Here is a 20,661-nt window from a genome sequence, read left to right as displayed (position 1 = left end):
AAAATAAAGTCCCAATGACTACAAATCATTGTTTAATAAATCAAACATGTTTTGCTCCTCTCTGAGTTGCACTGTATTGAAAATACATCTATACACACAAAAGTATCTCAATGACAAACACCTGATATATATATATATATATATGCATGTGTATATTTTTCATGAATTGTGTGTTAAGAAAAAGAGTGAATGAGATTAGCAACTGAACACAGCAACTGAGTGAAAGTAAAAGAAACACTGCATACATGACAGGATCCACGACAGTCCCAAACCCTGCCAACAGTACACTTTCTTACAGCAACCTTGCTGTTACACCTTCATATAAAACATCATCTGGTTAAAAAGAGGACTGAACTGCAAGAAAAGAATTTAGCACTGTCTGCAGGAAGGTACTGATAGTGACTTTTGGCTTAAATGTACCATGCTTAAAATACCAAAGCCCAACCTGAAAATCATTTATCCCGCATTTTCTCTCCTACCCTGAAATGTAAACTGCTGTGTCACAGTATGCAGGCCGGGGGGCAATTAACTCAAGCTTTTCTATCTTTGTAAGAGGGCCAAGGCACATAGGCAACACAGGAAGGAGGTGGAGCTTCCTGTTAACTTTTTAGGAAGTGCAGGATGAAAGAGGGCTTGGCATTGCCAGCGGTGGACATACAGAGGACACACACTCTGCCTTTGCCAACTCTTCCAAGACTGATTCTTAAAGGAATGATCCACCAACTCAACTCTTGAATGTAAGCTGTATACATAGAAAAAAACAAACAAAAAAAAACAACCACTGAGTAGGAGGCAGTAAAGCTCTGATACGCTGTCAAAGCTACTTCTATAAATCAGCTGCCCAGCTGTCCTCACTGACAGGAGGGTGAATGGCTTTGGTTTTTATTGTCAGTACATCACTACAAAACGGTGCAGTTTTGCTACGTTTGTAGATCTTTTCCTCTTCCCCCCCCCAAAAAAAAAAATCTACAAAAAAACATGGAACTAAGTCTGAAAAACTACTAGTATTGCATATTTCCTTCAATAGCTGTGGGATGTGACTCATGCAATGAAGCAATGCACGGTCACAAACTTTGACTTAGATGTTTACTTCCTGTGCTACAAGCTCTGGACCTTGGACATAGGAAAGTATGTCTGTACATAGTGTTTCTCTTTCTGCTCTCATCTGTGACCTCAAAAAGACGCTGGTGCCAGAGCCTTTTCAGCAGCTGGACATGCTCATTAACTGTTCAAGAACATCTGAAAACAACAGAAAAATTAAACACCATGGGGTGGCACTGCTGGCAGTAAAGGAAGAGATGAGGTAAGAGCGAAACGAAGAGAAGTTAAATTCAAATCACAAGGTGGGAAAATAATGTAGTATAAGCAAGAATATTTTGGATGTTAAGCTGGTTTAACTCTTCTTGTCTTGTAGTGGCGAGTCAGCCTTTCACATTGTAGTGAACTGACCGTGCGCTTGTCTCAGCTTTGCAGCGATCTGGGGATTCACAACAAGAAAAACCAGCATGACTACAAATTCAGGATTTCTGTGATGGTTTAGTATTCAAACATTTCGTAGTTGGTCCAGAGGTAAGACAATGGACTGATTGGTGTCAGACTCCAATTTACTGTGATGAATGGTTGATAAAATTTGCATTTACCGTCTCGTAAAACTTGACTTGCTCCTCCAAATACAACTGCATGACTCTGTTGTAGTCATAGATACGGTTGCTATGGAAGTGGTTCATCTCAGCTGCGGCAGAAAAGATGGGGAACCATCAAGATCAGGCAACAATCTCAAAATAAACTGCATTTCAATGAACCTGGCTGAATGAATGTGGTACCTTGCAAAGCGTAAGACATGACGCTGACTCGTTTAGCCATGGTGACTTTCTCATGAGGTGTAATTTTACTGGTGGCCACCAGCTTGTCACCCTCCTTCACTTTGTCTATGGCTGCCTGCAAAAATTAAAAATAAGCAAATAACAGCACTTCTTTCCTTTTGATGAAGATTCATCTTGGTAAGTAAAGGATTCAAGTTGTATTTTTTTTTTTCTTCTACACTGGTAAAATAAATAAACAGATGTTAACACTGAAGTGGACAATGTAACAATAGCAAAACTTTAAATAGTTCTTTTCCTCTTCAATCTAAACATACTAATGTTCATTCATTCATCTTCAACCGCTTATCCGTTTATGGGTCACAGGGTTGCTGGAGCCAATCCCAGCTCACACTGAGCGAGGGCAGGTTACACCCTGGACAGGTCACCAGTCCATCGCAGGGTCAACACACAGACAGAGAGAGACAAACAACCACTCACGCTCAGACCTACGGAGAATTTAGAGTCACCAATTAACCCAAACATGTCGTCTTTGAATGGTGGGAGGAAAATGGATTACCCAAAGGAAACACACGCAGGCACGGGGAGAACATGCAATGCTAATGTTAGCATTGTCAATTTATTTATTTAACTGTGAGTTAAAACTTGGTTAAATTTGAACATGAAAGGTTAATTTGGCACACGATGCAAAGACACTATTTCTTGAGGTACCTTATGGACTCCAATGGTGTCTGGGAAGCATCCTAGAAGACCCTTGTATTCATTGTTGGTCTCCATGAGGAAGTGGAGATCTTTCTTGGGCTGGAAAATGACACACAGGAAACAGACAAGCAAAAGCGATAAATATAAACTGAGAAAGACAAAAATGACACTGATAAATCTAGAAGAGGAAATAACATACAGAAATGAAACTGATAAGATAAAACACTACTGCAGTCACTGCTGTGAGAGTTGGTCAGGAAATATTTAGTTGCACTTTGCACTACTGCAATACATCAGGATCTTTGTACATAATTCCTTCCATGAATAATGAAACAGATACACGCCAGTTTTAGCCTTTTGGCTCCAGGGATGAATATCTGGATAATGGCTTCCTCCAAAATCTATAAACTGTATTGCAGGCAATCCTAATCTAAAGCCAACAGTTCTACAGGAGCACTGACAAAAAAGTGTCAGGGCCGGCTTGCAGGATTAACATCTTTCCCTCTGGAAGCTCCTAGGACATAAAAAAGGACCCAATATGATTTTATAACACATATGATAAGACTGCAGAAAATGTGTAGTACTTGTTTGTGTTATGCCAAATTCTAATAGTAGGTTAAAACAACACTCAGGAAATTGTCCTTGACATCTTCCTTTACGAGCAGGACGATGGGTTAAAGGGGTGAACTACAGACCACAGCGAGGACGTATCACTGACTGTAAGCAGGAAATGTTTCACAGACATTGTGAGATGTTGTGAATTGAAAGAGTGAACACACAACAATGTAGCAGATAAAAAGGCCTAAAATTAACTTTGAGACGTTTGACACCAAAGGACTGATAGTCCAGATCCACTGCTTGCTCCAGAGAGGAAACAGCACTATATATCCAACACCCATGAGAAGGATGTGTTGGTGTGACATGGAGGATATGGTGGTTACTATTAAGGTAAGAAAATTACAAGAGGATGAAGGAAAAGGTTAAAATATTCGTTTGAAGGGAGGGTTGGGGTTAGCGACTTTCTGAATGGCAGTACTAACCCTGGGGATTGTTACAGCGGTCACAACGTACCTGCTCTGCGAACATCTGCGCTATCTCCTCGTAGGTCTTCCCTGCTGCTGTCATGGCATCGGTCAGCGTGGACTCACCTGAGGGATCAAAACATGTCATCATCCTGTTTATTTGTCAATACACCTCCAAACAGATTTCCCCATAATGAAAGACTGCGTGGTAAATTGCATCTACTTCTGCTGTTACCATTATGATTATGACGTGTTGATTACAGCAATCTGTTGAAAAGAGTTGCCAATTACAGCAACATGAAAAGACACAACAAGCCTGCATATGGTAAGGCTCTCAAAATAACGGTGAACGTCATATTTGTATTCATTACCTTGGTATCCACTGCTGTTGAAGACAGAGGAGAGGTTTTGGAAGGCTTTGCCAATCCTCTGGTACTCTTTTGGCAAAGCTGTGGAGGATAAGACATTAAGAAAGACCGTGACCAAACATAAACCATGTGAAAAACGTTTTTTTCCAAGTTGACAAAATACTGAACATAATGAATCCATCTTTAATAAAAACAGCAATTAGAGCACAGGAAAGGTGAGGCATGTGTGTGCTAGCTCTAGTGCAGTGTATACGTACGGCCTGTACATCTCTTCCAGTGCTCGTGTCCCACTGTGAGGATTTCCTTCACTCCATCATCCATGGCTTTGGTAAACCGGCTGAATTGCTCACATTTCTGATCCCTGAGGACACGGAGAACATAAACTGAACATATGGCACAATATTGCTTTTTGAGCCATGGTTTGCTATTTGCTAATTTTGACTTAACTCACACTTCTATAAGATCTATGTCTGGCGCCTCAGGCTCTATTGTGGAAAAGATCATCACTCCCACTGTCTCGTCCTTCTCCGCTTTTCTCTTTCCCATCTTCCACTCCTGCACAGAATCGCTTCTTTCAGTTACAAAATTAGGGAATTAATCAAGTTCCAAAACAAGCTTTCACAAATGACACATGATCCTAGTTCTTTACTCATAAATAAAGAGCTGTTGAACATTTTTTCAAAGACTGCACTTCAATTCATTAAGCAGATATTTTCAATCCTTTAGTAGTAAAACGTTTCAGATAAAAAGAAGTTGTAGTATACCTTCTCATCCTTGTATGTGAGGAAAAGCTGGAAAACTTCACTGCTGGAAACAACCGGGTGTCTGCACATCCTGCTCATCCATCCCTGCAACCGCTCCATTCGCATCTTAATAAACTCTTCCTCAAAGCGGCCTGGAGCAGAGGTGGGAATTAAAAGCACATTTTATTTACACGCTAACTTCTGCCACATTTATCTCTTTTCTGAAAAGCTCATCTTGTATTTGTTGTTTATGGAGCCAGGCACTTACCTGTCACCTGCTTGTCTGGTAAAGATGGGATGGGGATTGCTGATCCAAATTTGTCCAGGAGCCTCTCGTACAGCCAGTCAAAGTGCTTGTATCGGTGATTGACTGGTCTGTTTGTGGTCTGTAAATCAATACATTTGAGGAAGGGAAAGTAGTACTAAGGCATTACGCAGAAAAAAGTCTGTGCAGCTCTCTTAAGCTTCAGTTTATTTTTATTCTAGTTTAAAAAGTGAGAAGTTCAAAAACGCTACAGAATACTTACACTGGGTGTGATTTGGTACTCGATGTAGCTCTTGAGGCCGTACATCTTTGAGCCTTTCTTTGGATCAGCCACGACACAGTCTAGCTGAGTTTCTGGGTAAAACCACACGGGACCAACTTCTCCTATCTAAGAATGACACATCATTTTAAAGCATAAAGGTTAGATCAAGCTTAAAAAAAAAAAAAAAGATGAAAACATGTAAATCTAATGCATTATAGTAAGTATAATCTATCATCTCAATGGGGTGCTTTAGACAAGTTCTATTTACAAAATAACCTCAATATTTTGTTTTTATGATAGTAGTATTTTTACAAACAACATGCTAAGATATTGTGATAACCTACATAGATTGGTAGCTTGTCTTTGCCCTTAGTGAGCTGCTTGCATAGGAGGTAGAGCTCCGGACCAGACTTGGAGAACCCTGGGAACCTGCTCAAAGAGAATTAGCATAATTTTAAAGTTAAATGTTTATTGTTGTATTTACTCTTCCACAGACTCAGGATATACTGATGCTGCTCAAGGAAACCGTTCGGTCAAATTACTACCATCATTAATAGGAAATATTTTGATAATGTGGCTCCCAGCCTCTGTGGCTCCTTAAAGAAAGTTCATATTAATGCTGCTTCAAGCAGGAATAAAAAAGGCTGAAAGCCCACACAGGACACGGTCAATATGTATATAATCTAAAGACAAACCATTCATGAAAACTTTTCCGACAGAGTAATGGGCTGTACCATACCCAGTGCTCATTCTGCTGCTGCACTAATATGTCAAGCAAACCTCACTTAATCACTTCTTACTTGTTCAGCGAAATTTTCATTGAGGTTGCATGAGCTCCGCCTCTCTGTATTCCTCCCCCATCTCCAGATTCTGACTCGGCATAACCTCCAGTGGACTTCATGTCATCCCATTCATCATCCCACTCGTCATCCTCTGCTCCTGAGGTCAAATGAATGCATACTCATGTTCAGTACAGCTCAGAATGGTCAACGGTCTACTATACTATGGCTAAATATAAGAATATCTATTCTTCGGTGGTGCAACCCCCCCCCCCCCCAAAAAAAACAAAAAACAAAAACAAAAACAAACAAACAAACAAACAAACAAAAAAAAAAACACACACACACATATGCCGTCTTTAGCATAATTCTTTTCACAATGAGTTTCAAAAGCAGAAGATAACAATGCTCAAACTATCAAGCTAGAGGGCTACGGAGGTGAATCTGAGTCTGTGGTGAAACACAGATGTTACAATCACAATGCAGGCCAATGCAATCAAATTACTGTTTCTAAACAAGCAAGTTAGGAAGTAATCGAGGAAGTAATTGTATTGCTTTACACATGTCCAAGACCACAATGACACAAGAGCACATTCAACCAAAATCTACTCAAGGATTTGACATTCTTTTCATCACCATATATTACATTATGTCATACAACCATATCATTTGGGGAATATAAAAAGCAAGTCCATTTGGAATAAACTAACTTCTAACTAAAATTGTTAAATTAAAATAAAATTTTAGAAAACACTTCTTGCGCAGTCTGGACAAGACACCGTGACTTTAGTTACTGAAGTGTGTCATTTGAAGGGCAGCCATGCTGTTACACAACCTCAAACTCATCATAAAACTTGCTATTGCCACTTACAATGGAAGTCTGAAAAATGTTAGTGTTTTCACATTGTAATTTTGACAGTATAAAATAATCCAGTCAGACTCAATTTAAATTTCAATCACAATAAAGTTGCTCAAGTTAATATAAATAGTTAAAATGCAAATAAGGTGTTAATGTGAAGGTAAAAATTTAATGCCACACAAACCATGCGTTTGGAAATATTAATAATTTCCTGGAACTATATGATAGAAGCCATCAGTCTTCATGAGGATCTATTGCTACTCCACACAAAAACATTAGGACAAATCTTCCAGCAGGCAGTGCACAGAATACCTGTGTAATCGATAAGGTAAGGATAAGGGTAGATGTCTTTGGCAAGAGAGAAAGGAAAGAAAAGTCTGTTAATTCCACTCCTCACCATTTATCCCCTCTGTTATTCCTTTCACAAAAACAACTGGAGATTTTTTTTTTTTTTTAAATTAGGTCAAGCTATTTATCCCTGTGAGTCATATGTGAGGCTAACTTTTCCATTGATGGTCCTGTCCACATACTAGACCATCTCTGTAGAGGAACTGGACAGAAACAGAACACTCAATAGATGAGACAATATTTAAGTATTGAATACTTCGAGTTTCAGATCAGAGGATTCGTTTATTGTATTTCAGTTAGTAACAAGTCTTTATGCTCAATATTCTTCAGTATAAAAAGCATTATTTCCTTTTTTAGTTAAATAGCCCTGTCTCTTTTAGTATTATTTGTCAGGATTACTTGACCTATGTATCACGCTTTGAAACAGGGGCTGTATAATCTTGTTGCTGAATAAATGTTTGTTCAAGATAAAAATTAGTGCTCTTGTCCAAACATTCAGCACATCTAGAGAACTGGAGAACTGGTCCTAGAAAAACACATGGTCTGTTGGATATAGCAACCTCCTGTTACATCCAAAACAGATGGTGCAACGGGGGCTGACTCTGGCATCAGCGTGTTCTTACATGTTCCAAATGTACATCGTAATCCACAAGCTGAATAACGTAAGAGGTCTGCATCGAGCGTCACTCAAGGTTTCTTAATATGATTGTTGGGTGAACCAATACCTGGAGAATACTCAGCAAGAACCTTCTATGGACTCCCTATAGCTACTTCATCCAATACAGCGTAGAGTATATCCTAACCTGTCAACACATTTTAATTTTCAGAAGCAGACTATGTGCAGAAGGATAAACAGTTTAAAAAAGGTACCAAAAAAAAACTTTTGTCCAAAATGGTGTCCTTACCTGGCCCCTGGTAAGCTTGAGGGTGGCCCTGTGATACTGAGCTCCAGGGGTCAGGTGCAGTCTTCCCAGTTTGGGTGCCCTCTGGATTTGATGCCCAGTTGTTGTTCGAGCCCCCTGAGGGGTCTGCGTTCCACACTGACCAGGGATCATTACCATTACTAGCCTGGATGACATAGAGAGGAGAAATGTGAGGGATGAAAGAACAATAGAAATGATGTATGAAGGATAAAAAGAGGGAGAGAGAGAGAGAGGACACAGAGACAACACAGAGTGGCCACCAGCCTAGTTTGGCGTCTGTTTAATGAGAAGCTGACAGAAGTTTTGAAACAACATGCTTCTTTGTGGCAGAGCTGGCCTCTAACAAGAAGGCTGTTAACATAATTACTTATGTTTGCAGTGTCAGTGTGGTTTGCATGTAGAATAAATGCTTCTTAACACATGCAGTAAATCAATTTTTCTTAACTGAAAAAGCAAACACTAATATTCTCATAAATACAATTTTTCAGAGTAGCAGAAGGTGAAAATATAACTGTTTTCCGAGGCAAGGCAGGTAAATACACCACCATACCAAGTTGTGGCTAAAGGCATGCAAATAAGTGTGTGTAAGCATTCTGCAGTTAGCCTAATGCTAAGCAGGCAATGAGATAGCTCAACAAAAAATGAATGCACATTAATTTAACTCACATTTACACAGTAAAAAATAAACAAGAAGTTTTAGAGAAAACTACTGTAGTGATGATGAAAAAAAATGCAGCATGTTTTATTCAAAGCTCAGTCAAGATGGCTTGTGAAAATAGGTGATTGATTATATTTGTGACAGTCAGATCATCTTCTGGAGTAAATTCACACACTGTGATCAAATGATTTGTCACGGTGAAAACAGTCAATTACAGTTATAAGGATCATTTACGCTAATCTTTAAACTTCACTGCTGTACTGATTCATACAATTTAGATAAAGCCGTGGGAGTTGAGTGATGACTAAAATGTTTCTATACTGTGGCGTTAGGTGAACGGAGAAGATGAGATCATGCTTTCTTCAAGCAGTGGGAGTAGGAGGGGAATTTGCCAAAGCAGACCAATCAGAGAGAAGGGGGGCTTGGGGTACACTCTGGATGAGTGTGGGAGGTCTGGCGTTCATGCCTCAGGCCACACCCACAACCACCCGAGTGGGAGTTACCTCATCAGGGGACGAAAGGTAGGGGGAAACTGGGGTGTCGGGGGTGTCCGGCTGGGGACTCAAGCCCCCAGCATCAACCTTGAGGGGAAAAGAATGCGACAACATCACAAAGCGCCTGCAGTGAGGGTTCAAGGGATGGGTTAATGTGGCGCTAGTTATAGACTTGTTTGTGTGTGCGCGTGGGTGAGAAAGAGAAAGGGAGAGCATGATGAAGAGTAGCTGACATATTTCCTGCTTCGACACAAACACTTACTGTGCAAATTCCTACTGATCTAGCAGCACACTCACTTTTGTGGAACTTCCTTTGGGCTGATGAGAAAACATCCTCTCTCTCAATTCTAAAACCATGCCTCCTCAATGACCACAGTGACTATCTTCTACAGCAGCTGCTCTCACTTCTGCATCTCTGAGGTTCACACAATCTGCACGTACGTCAGTACAACTGTCACTGCTGACTTCTGCTTTTTGTCTCTTCTTAAATATCAACCCATCACATACATGACCGGTCAAAAGTTTTAGAACAATTTTCCTCAATTGCCAGTTTTTCAAGTTAGTTATTGCAATTCAAGTTGTTCAAGTCAAATGAATAGCTTGAAATAGTACAAAAGGTAAGATGTGGACTGCCAGAGGTTTAAAAAAGGCAAGGTTACCCAAAATGGAAAAATAATGTACTTTTCAGAATTATACAAAAAGGCCTTTTTTGTGGAACACAAAATGGCTTAACAATTTAAATCTGTTCTGCAGCAATGGAGGTTGATCAAGCCTTGAAAGCTGGTACTAATTCCCACAGGTGTTCCAACTTTTCTGTATTACTTACAACCCCCTCTGTCTGCATAAAAGCAGTATTGGAACACACTGTGGTACCATACCCTCCTGAGCACCAGTTGAACAGTAGAAAGTGGTGTGAAGCTACAAAAATGGGGAGAAAAAGGTAGAGAACAATGGAAGAGAGACGGACCGTCATAACACTTAGGTCAAATGTTTGGTCTTTCCTACAGAGAAATTGCAAAGAAAGTCAAGGTGGCAGTGAGTACAGTTTCCTTCACCATCAAAAGGCACTGAGAAACTGGGGCACATTGACAGGAAGAGGTCTGGCAGACCCAAAGCCACAACTGAATCAGAGGAAAAGATTCTGAGAGTGAACAGCTTGCATGATAGGCGGCTCACAGGACAATAGCTTCAAGTACACCTCAATACTGGTTGTAGTAAGCAAGCCTCAGTTTCAACTGTGAAGAGAACCTGCAGATTTGACAAGATGAATTGCAGCAAGAAATCCATTGCTAAGATGTCAGAATAAGACAAAGAGGCATTTGACAACACCAGTATTAAATCTTCAATTCGTCTGGATAGAAGAATGAAAGCAAAGCAACCTACAAGTGCCACACATTTGGGTGAACCTCTGCAACAGATTTGGGAAGAACTTTCTGAGGAATATTTGATATCTATTGTCGAAAGAATGCCACGAGTGTGTTCAGCTGTTATATCTGGCAAAGGTGGCTACTTTGAGTTTAAATTTTAATTAATTCCATGATTTCTTTTGTAACTCCATTTGCTTATTTGTATTATACTACTACTAAAACTGGAAAAATTGGGGTGTTTTAAAACATTTGACTAGTCATGTATTTTGCAGATTTAGAGAATGAAAATGTCCCAAGCGACCTTTACTTTCTTCCAACATTGGTCTTGTTAAGTCAAGGTGGTCTGATACCCATCAATGAAGAGTGAAAGACGACGTTTTATATGATACCAAGATGATTTTCATAAAGCTATATCTTGATTTGTTGAGTGTTATACCTGATTTTGTCCAGGTGCTGATGCAGGAGCGTAGGCATCGAAGAAGGATAGGTCTGGAGATGCAACATTTCCTACATTTGGATTAGGTACTGTGGTTCCTGTTCCTGGTAATGATGGAAATGCCTTACCAAACTACAAATGAAAAGGATAAAAGACCAAAACAGCTCCATTAGAAATAATACTTTCACATTCTCCAGCATGGTCTGATGAGAGTTAAAGGTACATTCTTCTGTGGTAATGTGATCGTGTCTCCTTGGCACTGGTTTTGCAAACTGGCTTTTAGAATCTCTCGGTTTATCCAAAAGGTAACAGCACTAGCTGGTGACATTTTATTTCACATAATTAAATTTACTCAAGCACTCTGGGTGATAAGATGACACACACATTGTTTTTTGTTTTTTTTTTTGCAGATTAGAGCGTAGTGAAATACAAAAAATAAGTTGCTTGAGAAACAGCCTGCATCCTCATGTTTTCCATTAGATATTGCATAAGATACAAGTGCATTTGTCATCAGTGGGTTTTCATGATTTGGAATCAAAATCAAAACAGTCTGGGACCAGCTGGAGAGGTAACCTCAGGTCAGATAAACACACAGGTCCACATGGGCTTGTTTTCAGAATTAAGTAGATGGATAAAATCAGTCTCTCACTTGCACACAGACACAGTGGTGTTTAGAGTGAGACCAAACTTTTAAACAGACTTTCCTTTTAAATCAGTCTCTGTGTGAATGTCTTCAGAGTGAATCACATTCACTCACATCATGATGAAGTCAGAGCTTCATGGACATGGACACACACACACACACACACACACACATCAGAAAAACACTGAAGTAGGGACATCCTGTTGTGATTTTACTTTCAAGGAGACTGCAATACATTGTGCAGCCAACAAAGAGACGTATCATCAACTGTGAGAACAAATTTACTGATAGGCACACTGTGAGGTCAGAATGTACACAAGTACACAAATAATACATATTGTGCATCTTGAGCTCAGAAGTGAAAGTCTAACTTACTTCGATGTAGTCTTCTGGCACCAGTCCAATCTCCCCTCTGGAGTTCTGTGCTTCAATCCAGCCACCACCAATATGCTGAAATAGAGAGGGTAAACAGGACTGTATGTTAGCATCAAGGACTGAGATTCCAAGATGACATTCATGGGAGAAATCACATTAAATAAGTCTCAACATAATACAACATAATACACAAAGACCTGACTATTCTAAAACCCACATTTACACACAGCTGAATAAAATCTAAATTCCTCTTCTTTTTGACTGAACTAGGTTTTTGTTTGATGCTAAGAACTATGAACCTTTGAACATTTGAAGTGATAGCACGAGCACAGAGTGAAAATTATGTTGGCATGAGTCTGTTAGTTATACATTGCAACCAACTTAATCTAATTTTTGCTTTTCAGTTTGAGATCAAGTCACACTTTGAATGAATTTGTTTAGTCCAAAGACACTTTACTGCAAATAATTCTATTCCTCTAAATCCCTTTGATCTGCTACCACCGTGGTAGTTGTTGGAGCTAATATCTGACAAACAGCAGGTGAGCCTAGTGTCTACACACTGAATGCTTGGAGGAAAAATTCCTGCACATTCAGGTTGTTAAACGGAGAAAAAACATTGCTGCTGATACAGTAGCTTCTGATTAGCTTGTGGCAGACTTTGATTAGGAAATATGTAGGTCAGCACACAGTGAGTGACCTTTGAACTGTTGATAACTAGCTTTGGTGACATCACAAGCTTTTCCCTGTTTCTTTCCATAATTTCTGTGGATGTGTTTGTGACACAATGTTTACAGACCACATGCTGGATCTTCACATGAATGGTCATTTTCAGTAATGAAGTATTGAGAAAGACCTTCATGAACTTTTAACCAAAGGCTTTGACAGACAAAACTATCAAAGTTAAGTTGAATCCTTATAAAAATAAACTTTAAAATATAAACTGAAAACATTACTTAGACTGATTGTAATTATATATTGAGTCTTGGAACCACTCCCATAGTGTAGACAAATTTATCTCTTTCACTCTAATACAAGTCATACAGTTTCTGTCCAACAGGTACAGCAACATAATCTAAGCATTTGAAATTTGACAATCAAAGCAGACACCTGATGTGAACAGTTGGGTCCTGACACAGGGAAATTCACATTTCCCCAATTACAACAGCGTGTGCTGCGATTGTGCATTAAGCCTCTTCTTGATAGCATGGACTTACCTGATTGGTTATTGTGAGTGTCTCACCCTCTTTCACTGTCAGTTCATTGTTTCCAGGCTCAGCAGTGAAGTCATACAAAACCTGTGCCTGGAGAAAATCAAGAATAAAAAAGACACATGCAAAGACTGATGACCAGTTTTTATAGTCAGCATATGAACATATCCTTGTATGTGGATATGAAAGCAAAAACCAAAACACCCTCAGTAGGCAAAACCTTGTGATATGACATAAGGGCACAATGAAACAAACCAAACTCGTTTTTCTGGGTTTGTTATGCTGACTCTTAATTAGGCACCACTATCCAACAAAAAGTTAGTCCAGTTCAATGCAGGAGCCTTTGGTTCTTCTCTCACTGACCCACATCTACCAATTTGCCTCTCCACCAGGGCCTTGTGTATCTAAACAGAGTCGTAGCGATGCAAATATGACAAATTCTGAGTAATCACTGTTCTAAATATATCAACACTTAACATTTCTCCTCATGACTGCTCTTGCATCTACCCACTAATCCATTTTCATCAATTTGACTATGCAATCATTTCAAATACCAGTTCTTATCCAAACTAATGAGTCAAAAGCCCTTCGTTATCCAAACAGCATTCCACACAGGTGGCTATCTAACTTTGTTCATTAACTAGTGAGAAGGAATACAAGGTTATTTGGTTTTCCTTTAACACGAACCCATTATTTCAGTGTCAACTTGCCATCTCCCTGGAGTCAAAGAGCTGAAGGATTATTTCTTAAGAAATTCATTATTACTAAACTAACAACTACTTCACCACACTCTGGCCACTATAATTTATTGTTTTGATGCGACACGATTGTATAAATTGAACCACGTTGACCTAATTAACTGAAAACAGATGATTAAACAAAGAGCTACGCGAGGGGACTACATTTCCCAGAATGCTAGCTGTGGCAATGACCCGCACTGGAAAGGTAGTAAAATGTCACAAGACACTTTCTTAATGAGACGCATTTTCCATGTATGGACAGAAAAAAAAGAGACATTTATCCCCCACACACCGTGTACACTGCTGCTGTAAACCTCCATCAAAAATGTTTTTGACTCTTAAGGTGAAGTCGATATCGAAGTGAAGTGTTTAATGTAAACCTACTGCGAGAAACTGCCGCTCAGCCCGAGCCTCCACAAGTCCCCACAGCCTTTTGGTGAGAAAATACAACTGCCAGGAGAAACTAAAGCAGACAGGTCCCCCGGGTGGACGTCAGAGCAGGCTAGAAAAGTTGTCAGGCTTACCTTTAGCGCCATTGTCGAAGCATTGATCAATCATTACAAAAAAAACAGGCCCTGCGGTTTTCAGGATCTCCACTCCTCAGCTGGACATTTCCTTTCGCTGCTTTTCAGCTTAAAAAGCGACAAAGATCCACAGTAGAAGTCCTCCCGGTGGCCTCCCCACGGATTGTGACACACAACTAAAAAAAATAAAAAAAAAACAAAAAGAAAAAACAGCCAACACACAAACAAAAGCTGTTCTCCGTTAAAGTCTCTGTAGCCAAAGAGCAGCAGGCGGGTTGAGGACTGCTGAAGTGCGACTGTAAGTTTGAACCGCTTCGGGCTGCTGACAGTGCGGAGGGAGTGACCTGCAGCCGAGAGGGAAACCGGAAAGGTGTCTGATCCAGACAGGACCCTCCGAGAGCGGATCCAGGAGGAGTCACTGTGTACATTTCTGCACAACGTTTTCATGAAATTTGTAGCTGTAATAACACTGAAAATATTTCTAATATGCTAAGTAAAATGAATGACATTTTCAAAATATCCTAACTTCGTCCCTTTTTTCTGCTGCTTAACTTTCCAGGTACATTATTATTATTATTTACAACTTTAAGGTCTTTTTTTATTTAACTTTATTTCTTTGCGACATATTTTCCTCTTTGGCCTGGTGATCATGCGGTTCCGGTGTATTTTCCTCAGCTCCTGTGTTTACTGTGGCTGTCAGCTCACAGCTGGCACCGCGGCTCAAAGGGAGTGACCCTCGGATCGCTCCTGCAGCTCCCGTCGGCCTCTGCTGGACTCGGCGCGATACTGCATGTTAGACCTCCTTCAATCCATCCAGCAGGAAGTAATACAGCCTCATGAAAAGTTACATCAATTCCCAGTTCTTCAACGAAAAACCGACGAAGGGAGGATTTATTGCAAACTTGTGTATTATTTGCCAAATGAAACAAACCACGTTGCTCTGCAGTGTTTTGAAAGCCGTGCTTTTTCAGTCATTACTCAGATGACAGCTACAGCCCCACACATTGTTTCCCATGAACGAGATGAATTAATTTGTTGATTTTACCGTACGAGATTAAAAGACCTGAGTCGGTAAAAGAAATCCGGACTTCCCATCGCTAGTTGGCAGTGGATTTGTGTGTGACAGGGGAAAGCACTCAGGTTTCATTAAAAAATTACAAGGAATAAAATTTGTTGACGTTTCAATTGAGCTAAAGGGGGAACACAATGAAATTATGAGTTCAAGTCCCCAGGATATCTAGGTTCCTTGTAAATACTTTACATCAAATCACATGGGCCAAAGAGACAAGGAAAGTGGGGTGACAGGAGTCCGTTTCATTTTGGCCTATGCCACTGACTCCCTCTTCACCTCCTCATACATCAAACATCTGAGTCCAGCAGCGGTCTCACTTGTCTGTCAAAGGAAAAGAACTGGGGGAACAGGTTGATATCAAAAAAGGAGGAGTTGAAAGAGGATACACTTTCAAGTAAGCATGTGAATTCACCAGCCAGTTCCATTGTTCCGACATCTAAGGCAATTTGCAGCATTAATACTGAAAATGAGCTGTTTGGCAATCCTCAAATTTTAAACTACAGTGAAATTCGGTCTCTCTCTGTTGTTCTACAGTGCTTAGTGTAAAATGACTGGGCTTTTTTTTTGTCTCTATCATCTGAATTCGTATAGCTGTGCAGGTGTGTCAAGGGAGGGTGGGAGTGTTTTTGGCCAAGTCCACAGAAAGAGAGCCCACTTTGAAGATTTCCAACATCACAGAGACATCATGCGTGCTCTGCCCCTTTTCCTCTGCCTGTTCCTGGCCAGGAAAAAAGGAGTAGGGGCATCTGACCCTTCTATGCCCTTCATGGTGTACCTGGATCGAGACCATCTGGTTTGCCTGAAGTGGAGTTTTAATAATCTGCAAGATAACATTGTATTCAAACTGGTTGTCAACACGACTGGCTGGGTAGGCTTTGGCATGAGTCCGAATGGAGGAATGAAAGGGTCAGATATCGTTGTGGGGGGACTTGGACCCAGCGGAAGCTACTTCACAGTATGTCATTTGAGTTTATTTTTATCATTTTTCACAGCAGGCATCAGACAGTGATGGACCAATATCCCGAACATTTTTTTTCTTTTTTTGTCCAGGATCGTTATGCCACAGGGAACTCCATGCCTTTGATGGATGAACAGCAGAGCTACACCCTCCTATCCTTGACTGAAAGTGATGGTCAAACTATCATGAAATTCAAGAGATCTCTTCAGGCCTGCGATGACAAAGATTTCCACATCACTGTAAGCTTTTTTGTAAAATTCGCTTTAAGTTTGAAAATATGAGATTAGATGCAAAATTGATTGGCGCACTTCAAGTACACCAGCATTACTGTTAGAAAACATAGTGATGAAAAATGTGTTGGTGATTAAATGGCTGATGAGAAACTGTAGAAATGCTCACAATATGTCGCGTTTTGAAAATGTCTGACTCATGAATCTTCATGGAGTGTGAAAGCAAGACTATGAAACAAATTATGGACAAACAAACTAATAAGCAATGTTCTAAGAGATCTTAGAATAAATGGTACATCACCACCTCTGTGGTAATCAGAACACCTAATGGAGTTTAACCTGAATTTGACTCCTCTTTGTTGTGGGCTCCTTACAGTTGTGTCACTATAGGCTTTTGTACTATTGATCCAATTCTTAACGCAAAGCTCAGGTTACCTGCTTGTAACCTTGCAAAGTGTGTTATTGAAATTCTTTTGTCATGTTCACCTGAATAATTCTTTATGTTGGTTTAGATTGGGTGGTTTCCGATATAAATACAATGGCCACACAGAGGCGCATAAAATTTTGTTTCCCATTGAATGCCTGAAACTGTATATGGTTTTGGTAACAAAATCTGTCCATGTTGTCAGCTGCAAATGTTTTAGATCACGCTTTGCACCATTATTGAAGACTTGATTTTTCAGTTTTGGGGACAGAGGAAGTTGCCATGTTGTTTAATTTCACTCGATTCTACTGTATGATAGTTGCTGACTAAAGCTGCCATCTTTCTAACAGGATCGGCCAATTAAACTGATCTATGCCTATGGAACAACAGATGAGATTATGTACCATCAAACCCGCAGAGGTACAATGGAGGTCAACCTGCTAAACTTTATGCCGAGGAGCTCTCTACCCAACCGCAACTATATCAGTGCCACAATGAACAATGTAGGCCACCAAAATCATTTGGAAATTGATGGACAAGACAAGCATTTTTCATCCTTTAGACATTTTTTTAATCTAACAGTACAGTACAACTGGATTAAAAATATCTTGCAATTTTTTTTGTTTTCTTTTCTTTTGCAGATCACCATCCCTAACCTTCATACCTACTACCACTGCAAGGTCATGAAATTTCCAAAATTAAATACAAAACATCATATATACCAGGTATTCATACTTTCTTCATTTTACAATTATCACTCTTAAACAAGCAAAGCAAAAAAAAACAAAAAACTAATTAGCTAAAAACAAAATAACTACCATGCAGGTAACTGTATGGTATTAAAGAATAGTAATTCCATTTATTTTATATAGTGTATAAATGATATTTAATGTGAAACTACTGGCTATAACGAGAAATGCAGAGTAAAAATAAACTAACAGAAGCATTATTTTTCTCATTCATTATTCTTTTAATGTTCTGAGCAAAATCTTGCCCACACCACTCTAGGTTGAACCAGTGATTGAGAACCACGGCATTGTTCATCACATGATTCTGTACAGCTGCCCTTCGTATGTGACAGAAGCATACGATGAGAAATGCTTCAAGGGCAACACAGGGGATGCCTGCTTCGGGGTGATTGCTGCATGGGCAATAGGAGGAGGGGTGAGGCAGAATCAAGGGTGCATTGTATAGATTTAATCCGACAATTTTTTATCATGTTGTATTTTGATGTAGATGATACGCTTGTGCAAGTTGATTTCCGATTTATCTCTGCAATATCAGGTATTTGAGCTTCCAGAGAATGCAGGTATTCCTGTAGGTGGTGAGGAAAAGGATTTGTACTACAGGCTGGAAATCCATTACAATAACCTAAACCTTGAAGAAGGTAAATACAGCCGTGTGTCCTGAACTACTATAATAACATTATGTGGCTGATTTCATTATCCCCTTTCATGACATTTCATGACCTTTGAAGATAAAATTCAGACATAGAATTAATTTGATTTTGGTTGAAGTTTAGATATTTATTGATAGTATGAAGGATTGTGAGAAGGATTTAAGGACTTAACTACTTTGTGCATTATATGTACATTTTAGTGCTTCCCATGATATGTAAATTCCAGTTTAACATCTCTGTGATTTGTCTCTGTGTATAAAGGCATGACAGACAGCTCAGGACTAAGACTGCACTATACAAACCAACTACGGCAGCACGATGTTGGCATCCTTACTACAGGAGTGATGCCATTTAAACATGTACAGTACAACATCCCCCCAAAAGCCCCTGAGTTCCACACTTACGGCATGTGTAATACCTCTCTCTTTTCTCAGGTATACAGTAGTTTGGTATGGGTTTCAAACCTGAGGAGTGCTTATTATAGACAAGAACCATTTTTATTTTTTCCTTCTTATGACTGTGTTCTTGTTTGCAGCTGGCGTATCCTGTTCCTGATCTTCAACTGTTTGCTGTGCTGTTGCACACTCACTTGGCTGGAAGGAAAGTCAGAGTTGGTCACTACAGGTAAGAAAGTGATCATTTGTTACTGTATAATTTAATAAGAAGTCCATTTTGGACAGAGACGCAATGTTGGTTGTGTACCAGTGTTTTCTTGTTAAGCTGTTGTTATGCTGACTTGATCTTCGCAGAAATGGACAACAGATTGACTTCTTGAGCTTGAATGAAAACTACAACTTTGAGCTACAGCAGATTGTCAATTCTGGAACCATCAAGACCATCAAGCAGGTAGGTGTCCTCTGCCTCTTTCTTTCTAGAGTGTCCACACTATAGAGTTTTTAGAAGGCTTGTAGGTGTTTGGGCTTTATAGTTCATGAACGTTACTTGTCTGCCAATACAGGGTGATGAGATTTCAGTGGAGTGTACCTACAACACTCTTGATCGCACTGGAGTTACTGAGGTAAATACTAAATGACCTCACTTAATTACATATGTATGTACAATAAGAATTGGGATTAAACAATTGAGCAGTTGCATATTCAAAATATTTGACAAACAATGCAATATAATACTAAGGCTGGGCACAGTCAGCCAAAGATACAGTTATTGGTCAATAGAGAGACCAATTTCCATAATCATGCCATGTTAAGTTTGGCAACAAAGAATCTCTCTTTTTTATTCCTGCCACATGTCCTCCTTCAGATGGGGTTAGCAACCACGGATGAGATGTGCCTGGCCTTCCTGTTCTACTACCCTGCAATTAAGATCACCTCATGTATTAGCCACCCAAATATTGCTCTCACAAATTCAGGCCAACAGCAAGATCCAATGTACGAGTTTAGATTATACTACATAGCCTACATAGCTATATTTTCAAAATGATGCATCCTGATATGTTCACTCTACTCTAATGTCTGACAGGTTACTAGGGGAAACCACAAGCCAGCAAGAAGTAAATGAATATCAGAATTTGCTAAACCGTGCGCTGCATTTTCAGATGATCATTGATGAAAATGTAAGTAACTATTAGTGTTATTTTCTTTACTTCTACTTTTCCATGATCATCTACTTAATTATCATGGACAAAGACATAGCTCTTCATGTATGTTTCTTGCTTACAACAAAGCAGACAATTTTTGTTTGGAGGTTGTTTTCTACACTGCCATAACAACATATGTTCTGACCTGAAATGAACTTTTATTTTGCACAGCACGAGGCCACCATTTACCCAAATGGCACGCTCAGGGAGATGATGAAGACTCCAACTTTTACTTGTCCCACTGAAAATGCATCGAGCAGACTCTTCACTCCCTGGATGAGCCCAGCAGGAATCGTTATTTTTCTCTTCTGGATTGCACGAATGTAATATGAGTATCCAATCCACTGTGGTCAAGATAAAGGAAGGCACAAATCTGAAATCTTTGTTGATGGATGAAAACAGATTTTGGTCAACTTAAATTTCCTGGATGAAGTGTATTCCAACT

At 39.6% G+C, this 20,661-nt stretch overlaps 2 protein-coding genes across 5 annotated transcripts; one reads left to right on the top strand and one right to left on the bottom strand.

Moving 5' to 3' along the window:
* Positions 1-15: 15 nt before the first annotated feature.
* snx9b (sorting nexin 9b) lies at positions 16-14,883 on the bottom strand. Of its 4 annotated transcripts, none has more exons than XM_029496226.1 (19): positions 14,537-14,883; positions 13,279-13,365; positions 12,065-12,139; positions 11,047-11,178; positions 9,253-9,330; positions 8,074-8,236; positions 5,983-6,121; positions 5,527-5,614; positions 5,183-5,308; positions 4,924-5,041; positions 4,677-4,807; positions 4,364-4,467; positions 4,170-4,273; positions 3,916-3,993; positions 3,594-3,670; positions 2,532-2,621; positions 1,824-1,938; positions 1,641-1,732; positions 16-1,477 (listed from the first exon to the last, which is right to left on the bottom strand). In XM_029496226.1, exons 1-19 carry the CDS (start codon positions 14,546-14,548, stop codon positions 1,430-1,432), a joined length of 1,857 nt encoding a protein of 618 aa, XP_029352086.1. In that variant the 5' UTR covers positions 14,549-14,883; the 3' UTR covers positions 16-1,429. The 4 variants fall into 4 exon arrangements, with proteins under 4 accessions (XP_029352086.1, XP_029352087.1, XP_029352088.1 ...); XM_029496227.1 differs by having other exon boundaries at positions 5,527-5,611; positions 14,537-14,881; XM_029496228.1 differs by lacking the exon at positions 9,253-9,330 and having other exon boundaries at positions 14,537-14,880.
* Positions 14,884-16,293: 1,410 nt separating this feature from the next.
* Positions 16,294-20,543, top strand: moxd1l (monooxygenase, DBH-like 1, like). The gene is made up of 13 exons (XM_029497104.1): positions 16,294-16,563; positions 16,659-16,805; positions 17,571-17,723; positions 17,862-17,945; positions 18,229-18,384; positions 18,505-18,607; positions 18,881-19,053; positions 19,155-19,243; positions 19,369-19,465; positions 19,578-19,637; positions 19,880-20,007; positions 20,099-20,192; positions 20,388-20,543. The coding sequence occupies exons 1-13, from the start codon at positions 16,294-16,296 to the stop codon at positions 20,541-20,543; spliced, it is 1,710 nt and encodes a 569-aa protein (XP_029352964.1).
* Positions 20,544-20,661: the final 118 nt, after the last annotated feature.

This window comes from Echeneis naucrates, chromosome 24 (genome assembly GCF_900963305.1).
Source record: "Echeneis naucrates chromosome 24, fEcheNa1.1, whole genome shotgun sequence".
Taxonomy (NCBI): domain Eukaryota; kingdom Metazoa; phylum Chordata; class Actinopteri; order Carangiformes; family Echeneidae; genus Echeneis; species Echeneis naucrates.
The sequence above is the reverse complement of the archived record's forward strand: the minus strand, read 5'-3'. Positions and strand labels throughout refer to the sequence as shown.

What these genes read in the sequence shown, in the direction of transcription:
- snx9b (XM_029496226.1), bottom strand. An exon ending in CTGGAAGAGATGTACAGGCC is followed by an intron (nt 3,994 to 4,169) that starts GTACGTATACAC and finishes TATCCTCCACAG; the next exon opens with CTTTGCCAAAAGAGTACCAG. An exon ending in CAACAGCAGTGGATACCAAG is followed by an intron (nt 3,671 to 3,915) that starts GTAATGAATACA and finishes TTGATCCCTCAG; the next exon opens with GTGAGTCCACGCTGACCGAT.
- moxd1l (XM_029497104.1), top strand. Translation starts at nt 16,294, where the DNA reads ATGCGTGCTCTGCCCCTTTTCCTCTGCCTGTTCCTGGCCAGGAAAAAA. An exon ending in ATACCTCTCTCTTTTCTCAG is followed by an intron (nt 19,054 to 19,154) that starts GTATACAGTAGT and finishes TCTTGTTTGCAG; the next exon opens with CTGGCGTATCCTGTTCCTGA. An exon ending in CCATCAAGACCATCAAGCAG is followed by an intron (nt 19,466 to 19,577) that starts GTAGGTGTCCTC and finishes CTGCCAATACAG; the next exon opens with GGTGATGAGATTTCAGTGGA.